This window comes from Cordyceps javanica, chromosome 3 (assembly GCF_051103115.1).
Source record: "Cordyceps javanica chromosome 3, complete sequence".
Taxonomy (NCBI): Eukaryota; Fungi; Ascomycota; class Sordariomycetes; order Hypocreales; family Cordycipitaceae; genus Cordyceps; species Cordyceps javanica.
The window spans coordinates 1,174,692-1,199,055 of record NC_139297.1 but is presented as its reverse complement, the minus strand read 5'-3'; the positions used below and the strand labels follow the sequence as shown (position 1 = coordinate 1,199,055).

The following is a 24,364-nucleotide window of genomic DNA, read 5'->3' as shown; positions in this document are numbered from 1 at the left end:
AGAAGGTAAGAGCGAAGAGGGAAGACTTTGAAAGTAGAGCGAAGTGGGTTGGACTGAGGCTAGATGAACTGGCGGCGAGCTTCCAACTGGCTTCTACTGTTCTAGTACGGTTGTGGGGTTTGTGACTTTGGTGGGTTGCATGACGGAAGCATATTTCGCCTGGCCCGTCTACACTACTCACTACTGATAGCTCCCACCAAAGCTCGTGGACTGCCAAGAGCCCCGGTTTCCGTTTCTACCTCGCGCAACTCTATTCAATTGACTGTGCAGGGTAACGAGAGAAAAATACAAATAGTTATCCTCCAAGACCTTTCAAAGTCCGACTCACTCATATTCTGGCTTGTCATCCGGACGAACAAGCGACGAAGCTCGAACAGCCAGCCAGCCATTCGACTACAACAGTTGGCAAAGCTGCAACACTTCCCGATCATGTCGATTCGAACAGCGACAAGGTGTCTGCCACAGCTGCGTCGCAGCGCTCCAACCGCATGCGGCCGGCTCTTCTTCACACTGCCCAACGGCAACAGTCAGACGCTCACAGCAACAAGAACGCTGCCATATGACCGAGACGACTTGTACAGGCTGGTCGCCGACGTGGACTCGTACTCCCAATTCGTACCCTATTGCGCCAGGTCGCGCGTCACGCAGTGGTCGGTGCCGGACCACGAGGGTCGTAGGTGGCCGACGTTGGCCGACCTCCATGTCGGCTGGGGTGGCCTCAACGAGGAGTTTACAAGTCGGCTGCGTTGCGTCCCCGGCGTTTCCGTCGAAGCCGTCAGCGGCGACCCGGCCGGCACCTCGTCGTCTTTGGGTGCGTCAACAGTTTTCAAGAGTCTCGTGACGCGCTGGTCGCTGCGTCCACTCACGGCGCAGCCATCACCAGCCACCGAGGTGAACCTTAGCATCAAGTATGAGTTCACCAACCCTCTATACGCGGCAGTCAGCGCCGCCGTCTCGGACAAGGTCGCTTCCCTTATGATTGAAGCATTCGAAATGCGAGCAAAGGAACAACTTGGGCACCGCTGCTAAGTGCCTGAGCTGATATCTGGAATCGATATCGGCGTGTACATGTACAAATAGACAATACATTTGGGTATAGACCAGGAAAGTCAGCAGTAGTTGCAAGCATATAGACTTAATAGTGCTTTTCATAAGACATAAATTCATACAGAATGCAAGACTATCCATAAAAATGTGTAAATTTGAAATCATCCAGGCAAAGAGGGGGACATTAGCTTGTTGTAAACTCGAGCCAATAGAAACATGCGAATATTGCAAACACCTGGACAGAAAGCTGCGCGAAATAGCACAGCATGAGATCGCCTCTGCGCCTTCTAGCTCAGTACCGTTTGTTCACCTAATATCCATAATCATAAAATCAGTTAGAAGCATAAATAATATTGCTCTCCATACACCAGTGACAAAAAGGAAAATACACGTCAACGAGAAAAAGAAGATCAGTGACAAGCAGGCATATATATATCTTAACACAGTGGTCAAGCATCAGGATACAACCTTGGCATTGCCCATCTCGCCGAAATCGTCGCAAAGCAGAACTGGGTATCTATTAGCATCAAACATCATCACGCATTCAGCATCATGATGTCGCTGCATTATTTCTTGCTGGATCTGGAAGGCGTGTTAGCTAACCTTGCGCTAGAGAAGTCATAAGCATCGACCTACTTCTTCTTTACTGGCTTTCCGCCGAAAAAGCCAACAAATGCGGGAGGAGTCTTTTTGTTCTTCTTCTCCTTCTTGCCAGGGTCACGAACAACATGAATGCCGGGAGGGATGTTGGACGTGGGCTTGTGGGTCTGACCCCATCCCTCTGGCGGTATCGCGCCTCCTGGTATACCGCCGCGACCTCTTCCCATAGTAGGAGGCACTGGGGGCATGCCGCCACCCATACCACGGCCTCTAGCCATGGCTGCCGCCATGTGTGGAGGGATTCGGGCGTTCCGCTGAATGCGGTCCAGTGGCCACATTGACATAGTAATTGACCACTCTGGCTCAATGACCTTTTCCCAGACAGATGGTAGAATGATTTCCTGATTGGGGCCAACCAAATCATACCATCCTTCGTGGACTTGATACGCCAGTTCGTCAACGTTATCGAAAGCTTGCTTGATCAACTCCTCCATGTTCTACAAAAAAATCAGCCTTTTTGATTCGTCCCGATGCGTTTGCATGCACAATTTCTAGGAGGCGCTCGTGGCTGTTCTGACTTACCGGCCATGTTGTGCACAGGCGATATGGGAAGCTGTACTTCCGGCCTAAAGCATCTTTGAACTGGAGAAAGGGACCGCGGTCTTTCTTGGCTTGCGCTTCTAAATTGGCCCTGGTCTCTTCCTGAATCTTTTTCGTGTAGGCATCCTTTTCGGCCTTTGCCAGGGCATCGGCCTCGGCTTTTTTTGCGGCAGCATCCTTTTCGGCTTGAATCTTGGCTGCAAACTCGGCGTCGGCCTTGCGCTTGGCCTCTTCCTGAATCTGTTTCACTTTTTCAGCTTCTTCGGCAGCCTTCTTCGCAGCGGCAGCCTTCGCCTCGGCGTCGGCTCGCAGTGCGGCCTCGACGCGGAGCTTGTGCTCGGCTTCTGCTTTGGCGCGATCCTCGGCCTGCTGCTTTTGCCTAGCCTCCTCAGCTCGTTTTGCTTCCTCATACATAATCCTGACGCGCTCCTCGGCCTGCTTCACGGCCTCTGCCTTTTGTTTCTCACGTTCTGCGGCGGCAGCGGCTTCTGCTGCGATTCCGTCTCTGGCGGCCCGTGCGGCTTCCTCTCGGGCTCTGTCAAGTTCGATCTTGTTCTGTTGTTTCATGCGCTCCATTTCCTCGATTATTTTCCGACTCTCCTCCGCAGCTTTTCGGTTAGCTTCTGCCTGGATCTCCTTTTCGCGTTCAGCCAGCTCTTGCTTTTGCTTCTCTCTCTCAAATTCTGCAAGCCTGTCCTGCAGTTCCTTCTCACGAGCACTCGGTCCGGGCGACGGCGCAGGCGCAGGTGCAGGTGCAGGTGCGGGTGCGGGTGCAGGTGCGGCTACCGCCCCAGGACCATCCATATGCATGCCAGGATGACCCATTTGGTATTGTTGATACGGGTGATAATATTGAGGGTGATATTGTGCCATCTCGTTGCCGTATGCTCTTGGGTCGTGAGCGAAGGTAGCCTGACTGCTGTAAGGACTGGGTGCTGCGGTGAAAGGGTTCCCGTTAAACGCTACCATCTGGTTGGGGGCGTAATATGCGTATGGTTGAGCGTGCTGAGCACCTGCCCTTGGGTCCCTCGAGTAACTACCGCGGCCATACTGAGGGCCGGCGTAGGGCGGGCTGTAAGGCCCGAACTCGTCTTGGTGCTCCACGCTGGGCGCTGGGTCCGGCACGCGGCGTGCCGGGCGATAATGTTGCTGATGAGGTAAGGCCTGGGCTGTCCGTAACGGGAGGCGAGCGGGGTGTGCGCGTGGCCCAGGTGGTACGGGGTCGTAGGAGGCTGATGCTTCGGACTCGCTGACTTCGTCCTCGTCGGCCCAGTTGTCTTCTTCTTGAGTGGTATAGCCGTAGCCGTCGTGGAAAGACTCGTCGTCTGGGATGAAAGCAGGGTGCGAGGGCGTGAAATGTGGTGAGGGCTCGCCCGAAGAAAAGTGGGCAACAGACGTTGACGTTCTTCTTTGGAGGAGGATTAGCGCGCCGATGAAGCAACAAGGAATGTGATGATGGAGATGGCCAAGGAAGGGTTGAGGTGGTTATCGATGGAGTTTGCGACAGCGACAGCGCTGGTGATACTCACCGCATAGCAGAAGTCTTGTGTATATGGCCTTTACGCACGTCGATCCTTCTTTGAGGATCGGTTCCGCAAGCAAGGGCGTCACAAGGACGACTGGGTGGGTTTGGGCGGTGTCAACGCTGGAGCGCGGTGGCCGCGGTCCTGAGGGCGCGGTGCAATAGGTCGCAAGGCGGCGCAACGATGTGAAGCCGGGATTGCAACGGGAGGAGAAACCGTGTTGCAAAAAGGCGGCGCGAGATATTTGTGGTATAAATGGTGCTACGGCTGGAAAAGTAGGCCGCGGCGTAGCACAAGGTGGGTGAATAATAAAGAAGGCAGCCAGTCAGGCGGCGGATCGCGAGGGGTATGTGATGACTGACGGTGAGCTCTTGGTGCGGGCGCCCAGGCAACTCAAAGCTGGGGCAAGTACGGAGGCAGGTAGCGACGGGAGAGAGAATAACAAGGCACTCGCAGACTGGCAGGCTGTGCTAGCAGATTTTCAGGATTCTAGGAAGGGAAGATTGATCTTGGGGAGGTGTCAGGACGCAAAGCAGGGAGAAAATAGCCTGAGCTAGGGTGGAGGGAGGCGTGTACTAACGTGGTGGTGCGTGTGTTTTTGGTGGTGGCCGGTGCCAGATGGTGGGCCGTGGGTGTCGATGGTGAGGAGTGGGTGTGCCAGTTGCCACTGTCGGGTGTCTGCGGCTTGTCGTTGTTGTACGGAGTAGGTGCGCAGGTACTGGTACTGAAAAAAGGGCGAGGCAAGTCAAAGACAACAGGGTGTGCTCGGAGCTGCTGGCGGGCGTTGCGGGTCAATGAATTGATATTGAGGGCAGCACCCAGGTACTTCGATAACTTAGGGAGTCGAGCAGACTGATGGCGTGTCAGTTTGAAAATGCTGAGCTGGAACTTGCTACACAGTGAAGCAGAATTGCTCAAACCACTGCGACGGTGAGGGTGACGGTGAGAGCAGCAGAAAACGGGCGGGATGTGATTTGGTGGCCGCGGGAGTAAGTATGCGAAGCAGCTAGCCAGGTCGGTAGAGAAGCGGTGAGGAGTTTGGTACCCAAGAAGGGCAGTATGTTGATTAGCCACGCGGGAGGGCTGGAGATGGCGATGAGAAGGGGGGGAAGCCAATTAATTCCTGAATGGTGGCCGAGTAGTCAAGCATTGGTATCCGTAGTTGGGAAGGTACCGAGCCAGTAAGTAGACAAGTACTTAACTAGGTACTTGGAGAGGTACCAAGCAGCACGATAGCTTGACAAGCGTCCTGGAACTCGCTCGATCCTTTGTGTTTTGAACTGGTTCCTCGTGGTGGGGAAACGGCCGTTGCTAAGGTACTTGGGTACCGGACACGGGCCGCACCTAATAGAGTGAGCGGTATCCGTCAAAAAAAAAAAAAAACCAATCACAGCACAGGCGTCAATGGTGTGCAAAAACAATAGATAGCCAGGGTCGTTTCGCGGGAACGTCTTCTCAGGCGACAAACCCCGTGCAGGGTGGCGACTGCGCGGCCCAGAACGTTCTTCAGCAGGCGTCGACCTGAGACAGCTTCCGTAAGACAACTGGCCAGCACCAGCAGGGCTCTTTGCAGCTCTGGTTTATTATTATTGTTATTTTCTGTTTTCCGGGTTCGGGCCCAGATACTTGGGTAGATTTGTCACAAGCTTCTGATCCGATGTCCAGGGACACTGAGCGACGAATCTCGTCCCAGTTTCCGGGCAGCCCAAGCTGGGGGATCCTTGGCCGAATTGCCAGGCAGCTTATTTTAGGCAATGGTACCCAATAACAGGCCGATGGCGCAGGCACTGGTGGTGAGGCCCAATCTTTGCTCCAGTAACGGAACTTGGTCGATAGATTTCCACTGCGTAATCGACATGCAGTCGCGATAGAGTGCAGTAGCAACGACGCCCTTTGCATATATATAAATATATATAAATATATATAAATATATATAAACATATACATATACATATATATTGATACGTCAATTGTCTGGGCAGGACAGCGGCGTAGTGATTGCGGCACGCCTAAACCAGGCAGCCCGGAGCCGCAGCTCGCGAATATCAGATGGGCCAATGCTGAAGGTAGCCTGCAGAGAGGTCGATTAGTGGGCAACAAGCTGCACGAGCAAGAAGATGCAGCTGCTGCCTTGAGGTGCTTGGCTCGGGGCGTTTTTATCTCTTATGATAGAGTGAGTACCTGCGTACAGACCAGGTAGGCATGCGCAAATGGGCGCAATGCCATTTTATCAGTAAACAACTCACCTGTCGCATCACGCAGAAGTCGTGGACAGTTCTAGAAATAGCTCTCGACTGCAAACCGGGCTCATGCACTCGCAGCAAAGAAAATTTTGCCGCTGCCATTACGCCGGCTTTCCGTCTTGGCCATGGGCTGGAATCGCAGGGTGCGCTGCCTCGTTGGGCCTCAATGCTAGGTAGCAACGGACGCCCGAAGCTGCCCAGGCACTGGTCCTGACTCTTGTTTTCAGCTCCACACCACAAACGACTGGTCCACGGGCAGTGCTTGCCCCCTGCTGGTGAAAGTCCATTACAGACGTCTCCTTGTAAAACGGAATGATAATTGGGGTTGTTTATGACTCTAGTGGCCAACGCATCAAAGATGGTACCTAATAGTTGGCGAGGTGGGGGCATCTGGTACCAGGAGCTGTCGGTCAGTATGCCAGTCAGTCTGTCAGTCAGCCTGTCAGTCATACCAGCCTAGGTAGGTGTGGCACGAGACAAGGCGTCAGTAACTTGTCACTTAACATCTCTGGCAGCTATTCTTGTGACTTTCAGAATCAAAGTTACCTCAGGATATGCAATGCGTAAATCTAGAACTATCACCAGACCGATGGCTACACATCAAGGCTTCTATACACCTACCCCTCCTGCTTGTCCTGCCTTCGTTTTACACAAACGTCTCGGGGGATCCTGGAAGTATTACTTACCTGCTTACTAGTACACCTTTTCTCGCTAATGACTCATGCTGTTCCTGGCTACAGTGAGACATTTTACTTCCCCTGGCATAGGGATTGTCTGCAGCCTAATTGTCACTTGGCAAGAATCTTGAAACGGTCAGACGCTGGCGCGCCGGCGCCGGCGCCTCCCATCTACTTAGTATTCAACCCCAATTAAATTCCATACAGTCTGAACTGCCAGTATTATTTTCGGCTACCTTGCCATCCCTGCCCATATGAACCCTACGCACTCTACCTAACCAGTTGGGCTGAGGACTTGGAAAGGAGCTCTCGCGCCGCAACGACCTCCCCGGCATCATACCCTTGCCACAGCTTTTCTTGAGCTCCATGGCGACGCACAATCTCCGCGAGTTTCGTTGTGGCGAGTTCGTTCAATTTCTGTATAGTCTTGGTACTAGGCACGGCGAATCCCTCATCTTGTTGTTTCTTTCCTTTGCTCGACGACTCGAGCAGTTTTTCAGATGACTGAAGGCACAGTTAGTTTATTCAGCCGCGATCACAGTTATGTTCGAGTCACAACCTACCAGTTTAAGGCCGTAGTAACCACGCAAGAAATCATCACAAAGCTCCACACTACGGGAGAAGCGTTTCATCGCTTCAACAACGTATTGCTGTCCGGGTCCATCCATTGAGGCTGATGCAGCCATGAGAAAAACCTCTCCGAGCCGAGCTTGAGTCTACAGGAGCATGTCAGTGACCGCCACACTTCATCGTCACGTGGAGACATACAGTCCATGAGTTTGGCTGGAGAACCAAAACCTCCTCCAGGGCATAAATGGCCTGGGCGTAGAGACCTTCCTCCAGGTACAGCTCGGCCAGCTCAGCCCAGGCCTCGCCATCGGTGGTGTGAAACTCGAGTAGGGTGTTTAAAGCTGCAATGGATTCCGGAATCTTGCCCATTGATCGAAGAAGGGCGACCTTGCGTTTGGCAATGGGCTATGGCGGATGTTAGTCAGACTGTTTGCTACAATAGGGCTCCGTTGCCTCAACGTACGACGTTGGCGTCGTTTTCCTTCAGAACGGCTTCGTATTCTTTCAGAATCTTCTCGAGGTCGTTATTATTTGTCGCCTTTGCTTCCTTTGTCAACCCCTCCAGCGCCATCACACGCTCATCTTTAGGTCCAAATCGAATGACGATTCGCTCTAGGCAGTCCGAGGCAGCCTTGTCGTCGCCGGTCCGCAGGCAAGCAAGCAGAAGATTTTCGTAAATTGTCCATACATCGCTAGTCTCTGATGCGGAAAACATGGCGGCCAATGGTGACGCCGAAAACACCTTTGGATTGCTCTTCAGCACTTCCGGCGCCATTTGCGCGAGCTTCAGGGCCTCTGCATTGGACAGGTGGACCTGAGGTCGAAGTAGAGACGGCGCCATGTCGGTGTTTTTCGTACTCTAGCGGCCGTGGCCTTCGTGTGAGACCTAGGACAAAGAATGACGGTATTGTTCGTTGATTTGACGCCGGCTGTCAGGACCTGCTGAGACGAACTGTTGTCGCAACCTACCCAGCCCGGCTAGGTAACTACCTACCTACCTACCTAGGTACATAAGTAGGCCGCGGAGCTGGCGAATTTCCGCCCCGGCTGCTGGAGGATCGCAGTCCCCGACTCCACTTTGACCCAGGTGCAAAGCAGATACAGCAAGTCGCAATCCAAGACACGATGATAATACACAAGTAATAGATACAGTTTAGTTCAAAAATTGTGTTTTCTTTCTTTCACAATTGGCCTTGATTCATGAATTACGTCGCCGAAAGAGTCAGGCATCATGGCTCCATAGGTACTTATGCCTGTCGCGTGTTAGCGCGCAGAGCGTATTATGTCAGCAAATGAACCCAGTCCACTGACACCTTTTTTTCTCGTCGCTTCAGGAAAATTTCATCATCCTCACTCTTTCCTCTCTGTTGGTGCCAGAGCGGCGCTTTTAAGGGCTCTTAGGCCAAGGGAAAATCCGCGAATACCTCGTGGCTACCTTGATCTGAGAGATCTTCAACATGGCAGCAGACCCATCAAATGACGCTGCCGTCGTCGAGACCGCACCTGCGGCGAACCTTGAACAGCTCAACCTTGCGGCGGATGCGACCAGCGCTGAGGTCCCTCCGCACAGGTCGCATAATCCGGCGGACAACTTGAAACGAAGTGACCCATTTCAGTTTGGCAGCCGATACTTGACAAAAGAGGACAATGTTTACGAGTTTAACGCCTGGGATCATGTGGAAACTGACGATGCATACAAGGAGTATACTGAGCAGCAGCTTGCAAAGCAACGTGAGGCCCCTGTCTCTGACTTTGATAAAAGTAAGTTGCTTCATTCTTGTATACCACTGCTCCATCTATTTCTTTCGGTGATGATATCGAAGCAACAATTCATCTGAAATATCTGATGAAATTATGTTTATTATAGTCTTTCGCTCCCATCTGAGCACTAATCTCCCTACATCCTTCAACTATACAGAACACACTGGAAGCACACGCTAACCTGTTCTTTCCAGGTAGATTCAACGGTAAACCTGAAAAGTGGTGGAACCTCTTCTACAAGAATAATACTGCCAATTTCTTCAAGGACAGAAAGTGGCTCCAACAAGAGTTCCCGATCTTGACCACCGTAACGGCGGAAGATGCTGGCGCCAAAGTTGTCCTGGAAATCGGTGCCGGTGCCGGTAACACAGCGTTTCCCATTCTCTCCAGCAACAAAAACCCCCAACTTAAAATTCACGCTTGTGACTTCTCCAAAACAGCCGTAGAAGTCATGCGCAAACATGAAGAGTACAGTTCAGAGCAAATCCAAGCCGACGTTTGGGATGTCGCAGGCCAAGAGCTGCCGCCCGACCTTGAAGAGGGATCCGTAGATGTGGCCATTTTGATATTCATCTTCTCGGCGCTGTCGCCGAAGGAGTGGTCCTGTGCAGTGCACAACGTTCACAGGCTGCTGAAGCCCGGCGGCGCCGTTCTCTTTCGTGATTACGGGAGAGGCGACCTTGCGCAGGTACGCTTCCGCAAGGGCCGCTATCTTGAAGAAAACTTTTACATTCGCGGCGATGGAACGCGAGTCTACTTCTTCGACCGTGACGAGCTTGGCGACATTTGGTCGGGCAAGAGGGCCGAAGAAGACGGTCAGGTCGATACCCCCAAGTTTGCCATTGATCACCTTGGTATCGACCGCCGGTTGCTGGTTAACCGCGCGGAACAAAAGAAAATGTATAGGTGTTGGCTGCAAGGACGATTTACAAAGCAATAGACACGATACACAGATATGAACAATAGAGAATGAAAAGCAATATATGTGGCAATTGACTGTACGAACACATTGTTTCATATATCTATGGCAGGTATCAAACAAGCAGGGTATCGCGGACAAGTGCCCGCCGGGACTTGTCGAAGCCGATGGAGTCGAGGTACGCATCAAGGCCGCCGTATTTATCATCAATATGACTCTTGAGACCGAGAATCATCTCACTATCCGTATATGCCCATGCCTCCGTCAACCCGACTGATTTGACTTCTTGAATCAGCTCTTCACGCTCGGAAGCGAGGCCGTCGTCGGTGAGAAAGTAGTCATGCTCGATGGCCGGCATGGGGACGTCAAGGATCATTAGGATAAGGCAGCAAATCAGGCCTGCGACAAACTTTCAGCATTCGTTTGATTTCACCTTCACCATCCATCGTACACATACCTGTCCGGTCCTTGCCCTGAGTGCAATGCACGAGAACCGGCGTCGTTTGCGTGCTCGTGTACAGAGTCAGCGCCTGAGCAATCTCCGCGCCCGAGTGATCCAGCTTATCTCGACCGATACCGAGCAGTCCTCGTGGCACAAGAACATTTTCAGCCACGATGCGGATGGCTTCGTTGCGGTACTTGAGAGCATAAAGAAAGATGAATTGGCTGCTCTCTTCATTAGATAATGTGATTCGCCTGGACCATCATCATGGTCAGGAAGACTGATGATGTTGCCTCACGCGTACATACAAAAATTGCCACCACGTGAGGAGGCTTGCAATGTGACGCTCGATACTGCGGCCGGTCAATTTGATCTCATGGTACTGGATACCTGGGATATGAGCCGTTTCTGGCATGGAGGGGTTCGCGAGGCGCTGCGCGAGGCGCTTGGCTGCTTGACGAGCCAACTCAGTACTAAGAGACGGGCCATTTTGAATAAGCATGAGAAAAAGGACAGAATAAAAATTAGTGACTTGGAGGGTAGTAAATGGCCTACTCAGTGCGCAAATCTATCACGGTGCGGATGCCGAGGTTGTCAGCCAAGTAGGCCATGTCTTCAGGCGATGCATTGTCTGGGGCGAATTGAGAGCTGCATCAGCGTCTAGAGCAACAAGTAATCGACTTTCAGGAGCGAGTTCCGCGTACCTGGTCTAGCGGATCTGTAGACGAGCCCTTCTCGAACGACTCTGGCGGATCCAGTCATATTAGCAATGATATATGGTGAATTAGCTGGGACGAGTAGGCAAACAACCAACTTTTTACCTAGAAAGGAGTTTACGGATTTGCCCACATCTCGAAAATTGGACACCCTTTCAAGTGCATGTTCCTTCTCGGCTGCCATTACTTTTTACCGGACGACGGCGGGTTCACAACAATTCTTCCGCGAGATGAAGCCAGTGGTGAGGGTGAGGGCCGGAGCGTACCTGTGCATCGGCGGCTCTGGGGAGAAGTTGGTGGAGAAATCGGTCATCACTCATAGTGGCGCACTCATAGTGGCGCATCCTGCGCTGTAGGACCGTAGTAGAAGGCCCGGCATAACATGCTGGTAACTGCCATTCTTAATTAGGTTGCGGCCGATCGCTGCAGGGTCCACGTTCCGCTGCCAGTCTCACAGTCTCACAGTCTCACAGTCTCACAGTCTCACAGTCTCACAGTCTCACAGTCTCACAGTCTCACAGTCTCACAGTCTCACAGTCTCACAGTCTCACAGTCTCACATGGTATCAAACATTGTTCGTGAATGTTTATGTGAATCGACTGGCAACATGCGACCAGCTCTGGTGCAGCGTTGGCACCAGTACCTGCGGCCCACGTTGCCGCAGCCAAACCAGCAGGTTGCTCCCTGTCGAGCGCCGCCGATGCGAGTACTTCTTAGTGGAAGTAGATTTTTAGCCTTCCAAGGCATAGTGAAATGGAGATCGCTGGGTATGGCGAGCGACGTCATTAGCCCAACAAAGCTTTTCCAGCTGGCCTTGTCATGCACAGAGCAGCTAGGCTGGAAGCGGAAGGGCTTTAGGCTACGCAACGGAAACAATAACATCATGAACATTGGTAAGAATATAAAGCAGTGTCGGCGTCCAGGGTATAGTGTAGCCAGCAATTGACGCCAGGACAAGCGATCGCGTTTAATGGCTTGAGTGTATGGCAGAGAGGGTTGAGCTTGAATGTCCAAGCTAATTTGTATAAGATGGCCCCTGCATTGAACGGTGGGGAGGTTGACGCGAAAAGGATGTGGGTGACTTGATTAAGGTTTATCAAGGGAGCGAGTGGCATAAAGGTCAGTTGCAGCGCTATGGATGGTGTCTTGGATGGAGATGATAAGTACAACTTGAGTGTGAGTTTGGGAAGTTGGTTGGGTACACATCGTAATCATGGTGCTCGATACAGATACCAGATGCTGGCACTCGTCCTTGCGATTTGATTTCGATTATTTTTTGCTGAATAACATTTGATAGTAACCAACCCAGGAACGCGCTTTCTGCACAGCCGCCAGGCAAAGCTGGCAAGCTATCAAAGTCATGTCACAGTAGGCCCACTGTCGGGCCAACCACCAGCTCCTTTCGGCGCCCCAAAATCCGGATCTGTGGTGACCGGTCTCGATGACGTCAGCATTGGCCCTCCCAAACTCCCAGAATTCTCCCAAAATCCTGCTGGGCCGGCGTCGCTTGGCTGGCTGCGGAGCCACCCCCAAAACGTTAGTGCTGGCGACTGAACCAAGCTTGGCTTCACCCACGAAGCTCTCTGGCTGGCTACCTCATGCTTTTTTTTTCTGTCTCTTTGCTTCGATTTCCTAACTCCCCATCTTTTTCTAAAGCTCTAGTGCCCGCCAGCTCCGTTTTCTGCTCACTTTTGGTTCCCTTATCAATGCTGACGTCCCGTCCTCGTGGCGCATCGTAGCTCTTTCATCCGTCATTCTGCCAGGCCGTTTCCCCCAGCTCCCAGATCTCGGTGGCTGCAAAACCATCATCGCCAGTACTCCGGCTGTGTTACGATATCTCTATAGCTCTGCGGTCTGTCTATCTGGGGACAAACTATTGTGTGCCGTCTCCAAGCCATGCCCAAGTCGGCGCAAGGTAAGCCAACATGCAACACTTCGCACCAGAACACGAGATCGCCGCTCCTCTTGCAAACGCGGCAGCCACACGATTGATCCACCGCTCTCCCCCCTACATCACTCCCCGCAATTTGTACATTCCGATATATCCTCACTTAGATCACTCGTCTACACATTGCCTCACACATGCTTACATCCTGCGTTCCCCTCTAGTTTCCACGGCCGGCAGGCTCAAGTATGCCGACCCCAAAGATCTCCCCAGCTTCCCCTCTGCAGGCCTCAGCGAAAACGGTGCTGCCGCCAGCGCCGCCGCCACCCTAGGATGGGCCAACCAAAAGTCCCCCGAGCCTTGGCGACCTGACAAGGCTCCCTCTGCATCTGCCGCCGCCGCCCTCGCAAAAGACTACAAGTCCTCACCCGCATGGGAGCCTGCCAACAGCAGTGGTGCTAGCAAAGCTGCTCTCTTGGCCGTCGGCTCAGCCGGCGCCGCTCTCAAGCAGCGGCCTTCAACCCCAAAAAAGTCTTCGCACGACAACTGGGGCAACTCTGCAGCTACTCAAGCTTTTCATGCTACTCGTCAAACTGCCGCCGAAACTCAGGATGTTACCGGTGGTGGCACTGCTGCTACCCAGGCCTTCCACAGTAACCGAGCCTCCACCATCGAACCTACCGCGCAGTCCTCACCCAGCAAGTCAATCGAGCAGCGCTCACTGGCTGCTGCTAAGGGCGCCATGGCATCCTCAAAGATCGACTCTGCACGCCCAAGCTCCACGCACAAAGATAACTATACTCTGGAGGCTAGCGCCGCATCCAGTGCTCTTAACGGGGCTGCTCTGGCGCACCGAAACTCTCTAATGGCTCACAAGCCTACGATTGAAGAAGTTGGCGCCGTCCCCATTACCAACATGACCCGAAATATGTTTACCTCTCACCCTCCAGTCAAACCCGAGACCGATGAGGAGCGAATCCACCAGACTGCTGTTGAGATGGCTAAGAAGATGTACCAACACCAGCAAAAGATGCTTGACCAGACTAAGGATGCGCAAAAGAACCAAGAGAGCACACCGTTCGCTGGCACCTATTTAAATCTTCAGGACGCCGCATACAAGCAGGCCCAGGAGCGCTTGGCCAAGCTTCACGACGAACACCAGCAGAACCGTGATGCGCAGGAGTACTATGGCAACTCTTCCTCTCCCCGTCGCAAGTTTTCTGTGACCAACAAGCTACGTCGTCGCGCTGATAGCGATCCTGATCCCGATGACAAGGTTCGCTCCGAAAAAATTCGCCAGCAAATGTCCATGTTCTCCAACAAGCTGTCCCAAGTTGACACCGAGAAACGAGCCAAGGACCGTGAGGCGCTTCTCGCTGCCGCACAACGCAACGTAAAGGCTCGTCTTCAGGGTATGGATGAGAAGGTTTACAATGACACTGGAAAGCGTAACTCGACCATGCTCACCGACTGGGAAATGAAAGCTCAACAGGCTGCTCAAGCTCGGTCTGACACGCGTACCGAGAACAAAGGCAAGATTGATATAGGTGGCGGCAAATATATGACTCAAGAAGAAATCAACGCCATTGCTGCCAAGAGACTGCAGCCCGTGCTAGATGACATCAACGAGAAGGCGGAAATTGAGCGCGCACGTCTAGCTACTCTCAAAGCAGAGGAGGATGCCAGACGTGAGGAGCTAGAGCGCATCAAAGCTGAAGAACGCGCTGAGAAGGAACAGGCTAGAAAGGCCAAGGGTAAGCGCCGCTTTTGCTTACTTATGGATCATTTTTTGCTAATACCAGTCATAGAACAAGAAAAGGCCGAGGAGAAGGCCAAGCGCGCCGAGGAGAAGCAGGATGCTAAAGCTAAAAAAGAGGAGGAGAAATTAGAAGCAAAAGCAAAAAAAGATGAAGAAAGGGCCAGAAAAGCGCAGGAGAAGGAAGAACTCAGGGCTCTTAAGGAACAGGAGAAGGCTGAAAAGGCCGAGCATCAACGCTTCATCAAGGAAGAGAAGCGCAAATCGAAGCTTGGTGGTGCTGTGGCCGTTCCTACTACCGAGAATGGTACCGAAGCTGCGCCCCATACGCGCCACTCTCACGATGCGCACCCTGTTGACGCCGCCCAAGAAGATGATGATAGTGACGACCTTTTGGATACCGATGACGAGCACGAAGCGCACGGAGATACTGCCGAGGCTGCGTCCAGCCGCGCCGTCGAAAGCACCGACGACGTTCCCCGCAAGTCAGTAGAAGGTTCTGCTTCGTCTCAAAAGTCCAAGTCGGGGGTCAAGAGCTGGCTCAAAAAGCGCTTTTCGGTTTCTCGAAGCAAGTCCGATGCCGTTGAAAAGGACCCCGGCGAGAAGCGTCGCAGCTTCTTCGGCGGCTCATCCAAGGCCAAGACCTCCAACGCCAGCAACGCCAGCCTGGAGAATCGCTCCTCCAGCGTCCGCGATGTGGCGCTCGCAGGGAAGGCTGACATACAGGCGGCAACCGAAAAGGACACCGAGCATGCCGACAAGGTCCCTGCGCTCGAAATCAAGGAGCCTGAAGCTGAAGAGGCCACCGCTTCTGCCGCCGCAGCCGGCAAGTCCGTTGTCGGCGAGACGGTACCCGATACCACCGCTGTGGACAATGCCCTGGAAAAGACCGATTCTCGTGGCGTCAGTCCCGTGAGTACCCCCTTTGAGGATGCCGACGAGCGCAGCCGCACCCTAGAGCTGCCCAAGCCGATCGAGGATGAGGGCCGTCGAAGCAGCAGCCTTGCGCGCGACTCTCGCTTCAAGGAAGAGATGTGAAGGGTGCCACCCCACCTGGCGTAATTGTTGTTTTACGATCTATATGGATGGAAAGAGGATGAAGTTTGGACATGGCCGTATCCCTTGTATTTGGATCTAATAAAGAGGTGGGAAAGCGTGACGTCTCTTTTTGGACAATATACCTCTAATATGCAATTTAGTTTACTACTTCATTTTTACTTCTAATGTATTGTCAGATAGGTGGCAGGATAGCAACGGTGTTTTTCCCTAAGTGTCATCGCAGTTGAGAAGGCTGCTGGTTCATTCTTTTTAGGACGGATGAATCGTCGTTTACGATAGCAGGATCATGCTTGCTCATTCAAAGAGTTCAATTATCGCATTCTGTCTTATCCAACAAAAGCATTTTATAATCATGTATTTCCCAAAACGTGCGCCCAGAATCTGCAAGTATCACTCCATTCTATTCCAATCCCAATCTATTCCATCCCCGTTCCATTGATTGACATTACATCCTCACTTTATGTACACGGACTCGCTTTTTTCCAGTCTTTGTATAGAATACAGCATGCCCCCCTTTCCTTCTTAAAATGCACCAGAGGTGTTACGGACAGCACCGTTTCCGTAGTGGTGTGGCGACGTGCTACCGCTGGCATCTTCCATATCGCGGAGACCACGTTTATCGTAGCGCGTGCTGTGCGGCTTAGTCGCGATGGCGGGGTAGAGGTCAATAACAAATGACAGTATAAAAAACGTAAAGAGAAAGGCGACTACCCATTCAAGTACACCGGCAGCGTCACTGTGTTTGGTAAAGTTGGTGGTGACAAAGGCAATAGCCAGACTCACTTCGACCAGCACGATGGCCAACTTCGCCCAAAATGAAATACGGAGGTCGCGATGTTCCCTGTGCTCTGTCGATGCAGAGGAAGAAAGAATGCAGTGTTAGCTTTTTTTTCTCTTTTTTTAATCACTCAAATGCGGTATCTGAGCACTTGAGAGCGGACGGCAACGTACTAATGCCCAGCCGCTGATATTCCCAGCAGGTGCAAATGGCCGAGAGCATGTACCCGGCGAGGAAGAAGAGCAGAAACAGGTAGTGAAGCTTCTTGTGGTGCTTGGTATCGAAGATTGAGAGCAGTATCAGTCCCGCCGTGCCGATAATCGCAAAGATAATGGTGAGTATAGCAAGAGCCTTTTCGCCGCGCGACGAGTTGGGCACGAGGCGGCCGCGGTGGCGCAGCCACCGCGCGGCCAGCATAGACAGGTCCAGGAACAGGCAGGTCACGCAGGAGCCAGCGATGAAGAGCGGTTTGAGAACATCGGCACCGATATTGGAGATGTAGACGACACGAATGTCCTGGTCCTGATAGTCATAGGGACGCGCGTGATCGTTGATGATCCAGTGGAGGAGCATGCCGAGGAGCATACCGACCCAGACGAGGGCCGAGATGATGGGCAGCCACTGCGCGAAAGGGGGGAGAAGGCGCGGACGAGGGTTAGCAGACAGTTTCGGTTGCAAAGCAGAGGCAGTTGCACCTACCCAAAATGATATCCAGCCTTTAGCAGCCATGGTTGTAAATGTTGAACGGTTTTTGATGAAGAAACCGCGGCGCGCGCGCGCCAGTTGCAGTCGAGAATCTGGTGCAAGATTGTTTACTTCCTGTCTCAGGAAGGAATGAAGGGAAGAAGCGACGAAGCAGAATCTGACCCAAAAAAACAAACAAACGTGTGCAATAGAAAGCTCCGGGGATGACGGAAACTAGACTTTGGTAGAGCAGTTGGTTGCAGATCAATAATCAATCCATCAGCCATGCGCCTCGAAGCAGGGTGCCCGTGGGTCCTTCAGTGGTGACGTCAGTCACAGCCACGATCTCATCGTTCGGGCGTTTTTGGCCAATGGGTATGTGAATCCATCTAACAAGACGACATGGATGCCAAAAAAATGTAATGTGCACTTTTACATTTCGTATACATTGTTTAACTTGATACCTCTTCGAAAAAAAAAAATTCTTTTGTTTCTTGAGTATCCCCGAATCCAGTCGCTGTTTGAAAATATTTGACCGTCTCTATACTTTTCGATATCAACTGACAGCTTGGTTTCAGCTTCCTGTCGAGCGAAGCACGTTCGTCTTCATTTATATCGCCTTACGTTTCGATATTTTGCCTTCTTGTACCCAGCTTCCTTGTCATGCTGCAGGACGCAGTCTCGCTTTGCTAGACGCCCGACCCCATATGTTCAGGCGCAACGACTACAGCGATTCTGCCAACGTCGCCGGAGTCGCTTTACTCGATTCTTCCATTGTTGTTGCGCTGGACAGCTCGCTCGACACCATGACCTCGTCAGCATCGAGGCGGCTCATCGTGTCCGTGTCGCTGCTGTCCGGCGATGCGCCTGCTTCGACCTGCGCCCTGGGGAAGAGGCGCACGGGCAGCATGTTGCGTAGCGGCACGAGAAAATCTTTAGCCGGCACCTCATCTGTTCCCTTCTCTGGCCAGCGGTAGCCGAAGACGGCGTTGTGTCCAAAGACGACGGCACCGCCTTGTTCGAGCTCCACCTGACTGCCCGCCAACGGCACCCGACCTCGCGCGCGCGAGCAGCTGGGAAGCAGGACTTGGATCGGACTGACATGGTAGGCGGTCTGACCCTGTTTACCCCGTGGCCGCTTGCACGGGCACGCCGCGTAAGTATCAGCGGGCGAGTGCCAGAGGACACTGCGCGCCAACTCACGCGGCACAGCATAGGCATCACCATACTGCTCCATGATGGCCGTCAGGTCCGCGACGTCCGCGGCTAGTAAATAGTCCTCAGGCGGCAGGCTGTTCCATCGCCCGCACATGCTCCCAGTTGAGCTGTTCGCTGGCTGGATGAGCTCACCGAACCCGCGCCCAAAGAGTGTGATTGCCCCGATAGCGCGCACAAAGTCTACCCAGCCGTACCCGAGCGTTGGTATTGTGGCAACGCGTGGCATGGGGTCGTAATCCTTGGCAAGATCTGCAAAGTCCCAGCCCTCGAGGTGCTTTCTTGCTCGTATTCTGAGGTTGATGCCGTCGCGTCCAGCGAGGTGCGAGTGAAAGTCGACAATTTGCTCCAGCGTGCAGAGATGCTGCTGAACAAGATCACCGAAGAGAAAGTATCCAGATGTCTGCGTGTGCGTCGTGTGGCCACTCTCTGTACATGTTTCTCGCCGCTGCGTGATGCTGTCTGGGTATATAGCGAGTGCCTGATTACCTTGGTCGATGAGGACACCGATGGCCGTGTTGTATCTGTACTGATTATGTGTCATGTTGTTCATCTTTCTCCCGTCAAACATAAAGGAAGGGCTAAAGTCGTCTTTCTCATAGTGTGCTAGTGAGGCACGCACAATGTGAAGCAGCGCGCTCGTTCCGTTGACGAGCCAGCCTCGCTTCGCCTCCTCATCCCAAAACACGACGTATTTCCTGGATAACCACCTAAGTTTAGGAATTGTACCGTGTCTTGCAAGATGTGGTGGGAGCTCCTTGACGCCAGGCGTCAATGTCGCCCCGCCGGTTATCGTGCTCCCTGTAGAGATGGAGACCTTGTCAAGGAATAGACCCGCGGCGGGTCGTGGCAGCTGCGTACCGCGTATATTGTAGTTGGCGTCCGGGGAACCTTGCTGAGATTAGCTGTTGCCTTGAGCCGCAGCGGATGTCTCATACCTGCGCAGTACTTGCTGCTTGAGCACCAGCCAACTATGTGACGACGGACTCCAAACCTCGCCATGCTCACCTTTGCGGCCTGTTGTTTGCAGTCCATGTGAGAGACCCTCTTGCCTGGCCTAGCGTAATAGTAGTGCCATATAATGATATTGGCTGTTGATTTGATGGCGACTAGCATGGTCGAATATCCCTTGATAAATATCTTGTCGTCCCATTCAGTCACTCGATGTGATCCGGCGAGCTCTGTCATCATGTTAAGCGGCATCTCTAAACCTAATTCCTTGCAAGGCCGTCGCGAAATCGGGAATCCAGTCGCCAGCACGGCGCCTTGGAACATATGCTGCCAACATCTCCCTTGCTGCGTTGTCGGCGGTATTGGACGTGTGAGGAAGTGCGTGACAAAGGTTTGCGTTCCCGGCTGAGTTTTGATGGCTCTAACTCTCGAAAATATCGGAATGCTTTCCCAGACACCCTTAACTGCAGGGACAGCACGTGCGGTACAGCTGATCCAGACAAATGCCTGCAGAACTTGAGTAATGACATCTCTATCGCCGACTCCATTGATGAGTATGTGGTCTTTCTGGTACCAGACTTTGACATCGGTGTCAAGGCCAACCGAGGCTACGCATAGTTAGTTTTTGCATCTTTTTTTAGCTACTGCTCAGATTCAGGACTGGCAAGAACTGACTTGCCAGTGCTTGTACGGAATTGCGCACGCACCTTGTCGTAGTGATGCATAGCTGAGGTTGGGCTCGAGCGACTTCGGTAACAGCTGCAAAATCTTGTCTGCAATCGACGGCCAGGTCTGCGACAGGTATTCACCCGCGGTAAGGGCCTGCGCATCGGCCGAAGAGCCGGTCAATGTAATGAGGGATCTGAACGGCTGCTTTCTAGACGTACTGTCAACAAATTGCGACTGCAAAAAGTGGCGCAGCGGCCATTCAATGCCCACTGCCACAGAAGCTCGTCCCATCTCGGTAGCAGTGATACCTCGCAAAGACTTCTTAATTTTCTCCATTTGATTGGAGGCAAAATTGATACCGCGCATCGTGTCTCGCACAAGTCCATACTTTTTGTTCAGATACAGCAAGAATAAATCTTCTCCCGTGAGGCTTGGGTATTTCTGGGCATGGATCGGTGCGAATCGGGACAGCTTCTTCGGGTAGATTTTAACTTTGACGCAAGAGTGCCCCTTGTAGAATTGAAAGTACCATCCAGATTCTTTCAAAGCTCTCCGGGCCTGGTGAGAGTCGTGCGCCTCTCCGCCCGACGCTTCCGGTCGCTGAGACTCGGTGCAAAGGTCATGTCGCTCTAGGAAGGAGTCCTGAACGGTCTCGAGAAGTTTCTGAACATCCGAAAATGTATAGCAACTCCAGGGGAATGGCCCTGCCAACCATGCCTTGACTTGCTTTTGAGAGCTTTCTGGAGCGTGAAGCGAGCTCCTGGAAAATTCGAATGGCCCTTTTCCCTGGAAGTTACCGCTGAAGTCGAGAATGGAATTCGAATTCTGCATGCTTCGGTCTCTTTCCAGCCTCATCTCTGACTGCCGCTCAACATTGCCGCTATCAGCGTATCTGTCTCGGTGATGTTCAAGGTCAGTTTGACAGAGGTGACTTCGTGGATTTGGTGTCTGCAGAATGTGAGAAGCGGCCGCATCTTTAGATTTTGATCCTTGTCTCAAAGAAGCAAGATTGTGTTTGTCGAAGACTCTGCTACATGGGTCAGCGATTCAGTGACACGAGTGGCAAACGCTCCGACATACGTCTTTGTCCGCGAATCAGAGCCATTCCGCTCACACATGTCGAGCCGGATTTCTCGAGAATCCAAGAGACGACCCTGGGAAGCGTAATCGAAGTCCAGTGCCGCGGAGGCTTCCCTTTCTGTAGCTTTACTGAGCGGGGATATGCCGCGTGTGCTGGCCATGTGTCGTTGATAATCATTGTCTGGGCCAGATAGGCGACCATATCCTGGTTGCGGGCAAGGACGGAGGCGGGCGTCACGTTTGGGTTTTCTCCTGACAGGCAGCCGGTATTAGAGAGAGGGCTATTGATAACTGGTGATTCTCGTGTCACATTACCCAAGCTCCGAAGTGTTGTCGATTAGCTTGCCGCGCGCCTGGGACCTGCTAATCACCGACTTACGAACACTCAAACCACCCGTTTCTTCGTACACGTAAAGAAATTGACCGTCATCAACATCTACCGTTTCCATTCGTGATTCAGACTCATCCTCAAAGTCCGCAGTGTTCGTAGATCCTGAGCACAGTGAAGGACAAGACTCGTTGTATTCACTGGCATAACAATCAGACAGATGCCTGTTGAGGTTGCTATTTTTTTCCATTTTTCTTTTTGCAACACCTATCACAGAAGTCCAATGCAGCGTGAACGATAAGTGGCCTGTGAGCGCTATGCAAACCACAATGCGGGATGCGGCAATATTGCGATACTTGCAGAATCTTGGTGGCCTGAAGCAAAGTTGAACAGGTCAAGATAATGCTGATGCCTCGCATTGATGTAAAAAGGACCTACCTGGGGCTGGGGTACAGCGCGGCGCAGCCTGATACATGCAGCTCAGCTCTACTACCACAGCCGGGCGTAGTGAGGCGAAACATTCCGTCATTAGCTGCTGCAAGCTACATATCATCCAACCAGACTCTACTGCACGGACTCAGAGTCGCCTCCCGATATCATTTTGGCTGCTGCGAGGCGCAGCAATCCTCCATCGTTGTCCTTCCTTTTCCATGCTGACACTACCACAGCCTCTTTGTTTTTCGGCATCACGTTAGACAATGAGGCCCACGGCAGAAGAAAATCGCAACAACTTGAAATACATCAAGAGCGCTGGACTGTGCAGTACCCCCGTCCATTGTGACCCGCACCCGGGCCAAATTCATGCAGTGCCAGGATATCAAGCACCAGTCTCCTTGCAAATCTGGTTCCTCGAACTAAAAGCAGATAGCCACAGCCAACCACTCTCCAGCGAAGCTCGAAGCGAACTTGAAAAGGGGAAAGGTACTCTCGTCGCGGCGTTTACCTTGCTGTGCGCTGCCAGTGATATATATCTCGTCAAAGGGCGGGCCTGCATTGGAAGCAAGCATCAGCGCGCTTCCGGACGACGGAGTGGCGTGGATACAATGCTATCAGTATACCAGCCCGCGGAAGGCCGCAACAGGGGCCTGAGTACGGAGCATGTTTAGTCTGATGGGTTTGATTCCATGCCCTTCAAGATCTGTTCCTATGTGAGCGCAGCTCCGGCACGACTCACATGTCAGTACAGCAAGGCCCGGGTTTCACTGCGACAGAGCATTCAGGCGCAAAGAGAATGCCTGGATGTAAAGCTGGGCTACTTGAGAACCCAGAACCTAGCGAAGACATGCTTCTGTGTTTGGGCGAATTTGCTGGCGCCCGCGTAAGCAGCGGGCGGCGGCGTCATCCTAATGCGACACCACCCAGCCAGCCTAACACGACCAGCACCTCGCAGCAGAGATACGCGCCAACTACGGAGTACAAACTTGGGCCATTCGCTGCTCCCGATGGCCGACGCCCTGCTCGGCTGCGTCTTAACTGCCGAGTTCCTGAGCGCTTTTCATGCCCGGGTCTACCGCCTCATTTATTCTCAGATGCCGACTCTGGCCCCGATACTTGCCGCACCCAAAGTGCCACCCTAAGTAAATAGTGTGCTGGTGACCCGCCCGTACGGGAAGAGTGAGAACAGCGAGCTGCACACCACTCCATCAGACATTGTGTGATTCGCCGCTTGCATTGGGAGCAGATATGGATGTCACATGAGACGTCTTCTTCAGCCATCATCTCTCGTCACAATCCTTGGTGCGCTGTTAGTAGCAAGGTGGCAGCATAGATACGGCGGGGCAGCAGGCACGTTGGCGCGCCATCAGACGAACAACAAATCGGAGGCATAGCGCACCTGGGAAGATACCGTGAGGGGACGGCAAGGCAACTAGGTAGGAAGTGGCTTGACAAAAGACGGCAAGACAGCCCACCACTTCAAGGGTGGGTAAAGGGGAGGCAAGCCGGCGCGCAGAAGCGGCTGCTGTGAAGCTAAATACCAATACTCCGTACTGATACTACGTATTGTAGTCCATCAAGTCTGTTATTAGTAGTCCTCTTTTTCCCCTCATTTTGCTTCATCCCCCAATGGTGATTTGATACAGCCTGACCCCTTGCCAGTTTGCCAAGTTATCGAGGAAGCCCCCACTCGTATGTGCGATGCGGTTGGTGACATTGTCTCCCCCTTCACGCAGGCGATTAACACGCACCACCCAACATGACACCACACTGCCTGAAATGCCGCCTCGTTTTTGCCCATCGATGCAGGGAAACGCCGCTTGGCCTTTCCTATCTGCGTGTTCTTGTCGCAGTCTGGCACCCCGAACCGACATGACAAAAATACATATGAAGCTGCCATCTCCCACTCTCACCACGGTTTGTTCAGTAAGTCTTTTTTTACACGAATTAGTCTGACACGGTCTGCTCAACTCTTCACCTCGCATCGATACTGCTATCCATAACTACCCATACCCGTATTTATAAACATCTCCGCATACACATACCCTCGAGCATCATGTACTTCTCCACTACCTTCATTGCGGCCATTAGCACCGGCCTCGGTGTCGATGCCATCTCTATTGCTTGTACGTGCCCTCCGTCGCCACTTCCTCGTCTACATGTACTTGGCCAGGATTGCTGAACCACGACTGTCTGCAGCACCTCGAGACAATGTCCAAATAGATGGCAGTGAATCTGCGAATATCACTCCAACTAGTGGAAAATAATTTTCCCATCAAGCGCCAGGCCAGGCTCTGCCTCCGCTGTGGATGGCAAATGGATTGAAAGTCATGCCGCGGTTCATTGAATGAGTTGGGCAGCCATCACTGCCACGAGGAGCTAGAAGTTTAGCTGTAGTATTTTGTTTCTAGGAGTGATATCACACT

At 52.6% G+C, this 24,364-nt stretch overlaps 8 protein-coding genes across 8 annotated transcripts; 3 read left to right on the top strand and 5 right to left on the bottom strand.

Annotated features, from left to right (window-relative positions):
- Positions 1-429: 429 nt before the first annotated feature.
- V2A60_004590 (ubiquinone-binding protein COQ10) lies at positions 430-1,029 on the top strand (the record flags this gene model as incomplete). Its single annotated transcript, XM_083255907.1, has 1 exon — positions 430-1,029. The coding sequence occupies one exon, from the start codon at positions 430-432 to the stop codon at positions 1,027-1,029; it is 600 nt and encodes a 199-aa protein (XP_083112033.1).
- Positions 1,030-1,613: 584 nt separating this feature from the next.
- Positions 1,614-3,781, bottom strand: V2A60_004589 (uncharacterized protein; the record flags this gene model as incomplete). The annotated part of the gene is made up of 4 exons (XM_083255906.1): positions 1,614-1,629; positions 1,684-2,144; positions 2,230-3,655; positions 3,777-3,781. The coding sequence occupies 4 exons, from the start codon at positions 3,779-3,781 to the stop codon at positions 1,614-1,616; spliced, it is 1,908 nt and encodes a 635-aa protein (XP_083112032.1).
- Positions 3,782-6,960: 3,179 nt separating this feature from the next.
- V2A60_004588 (uncharacterized protein) lies at positions 6,961-8,101 on the bottom strand (the record flags this gene model as incomplete). The annotated part of the gene is made up of 4 exons (XM_083255905.1): positions 6,961-7,194; positions 7,254-7,406; positions 7,459-7,665; positions 7,724-8,101. 4 exons carry the CDS (start codon positions 8,099-8,101, stop codon positions 6,961-6,963), a joined length of 972 nt encoding a protein of 323 aa, XP_083112031.1.
- A 616-nt stretch (positions 8,102-8,717) lies between these two features.
- Positions 8,718-9,961, top strand: V2A60_004587 (tRNA(Thr) (cytosine(32)-N(3))-methyltransferase; the record flags this gene model as incomplete). The annotated part of the gene is made up of 2 exons (XM_083255904.1): positions 8,718-9,021; positions 9,216-9,961. The coding sequence occupies 2 exons, from the start codon at positions 8,718-8,720 to the stop codon at positions 9,959-9,961; spliced, it is 1,050 nt and encodes a 349-aa protein (XP_083112030.1).
- A 94-nt stretch (positions 9,962-10,055) lies between these two features.
- V2A60_004586 (protein-tyrosine phosphatase-like protein) lies at positions 10,056-10,797 on the bottom strand (the record flags this gene model as incomplete). The annotated part of the gene is made up of 3 exons (XM_083255903.1): positions 10,056-10,339; positions 10,398-10,636; positions 10,691-10,797. 3 exons carry the CDS (start codon positions 10,795-10,797, stop codon positions 10,056-10,058), a joined length of 630 nt encoding a protein of 209 aa, XP_083112029.1.
- A 2,197-nt stretch (positions 10,798-12,994) lies between these two features.
- V2A60_004585 (uncharacterized protein) lies at positions 12,995-15,777 on the top strand (the record flags this gene model as incomplete). Its single annotated transcript, XM_083255902.1, has 3 exons — positions 12,995-13,013; positions 13,208-14,737; positions 14,792-15,777. The coding sequence occupies 3 exons, from the start codon at positions 12,995-12,997 to the stop codon at positions 15,775-15,777; spliced, it is 2,535 nt and encodes an 844-aa protein (XP_083112028.1).
- A 543-nt stretch (positions 15,778-16,320) lies between these two features.
- On the bottom strand, positions 16,321-17,305 carry V2A60_004584 (Frag1/DRAM/Sfk1 family-domain-containing protein; the record flags this gene model as incomplete). The annotated part of the gene is made up of 3 exons (XM_083255901.1): positions 16,321-16,646; positions 16,750-17,197; positions 17,276-17,305. 3 exons carry the CDS (start codon positions 17,303-17,305, stop codon positions 16,321-16,323), a joined length of 804 nt encoding a protein of 267 aa, XP_083112027.1.
- A 679-nt stretch (positions 17,306-17,984) lies between these two features.
- On the bottom strand, positions 17,985-21,336 carry V2A60_004583 (uncharacterized protein; the record flags this gene model as incomplete). The annotated part of the gene is made up of 4 exons (XM_083255900.1): positions 17,985-19,366; positions 19,414-20,034; positions 20,134-21,122; positions 21,176-21,336. 4 exons carry the CDS (start codon positions 21,334-21,336, stop codon positions 17,985-17,987), a joined length of 3,153 nt encoding a protein of 1,050 aa, XP_083112026.1.
- Between the last annotated feature and the right edge of the window lie 3,028 nt (positions 21,337-24,364).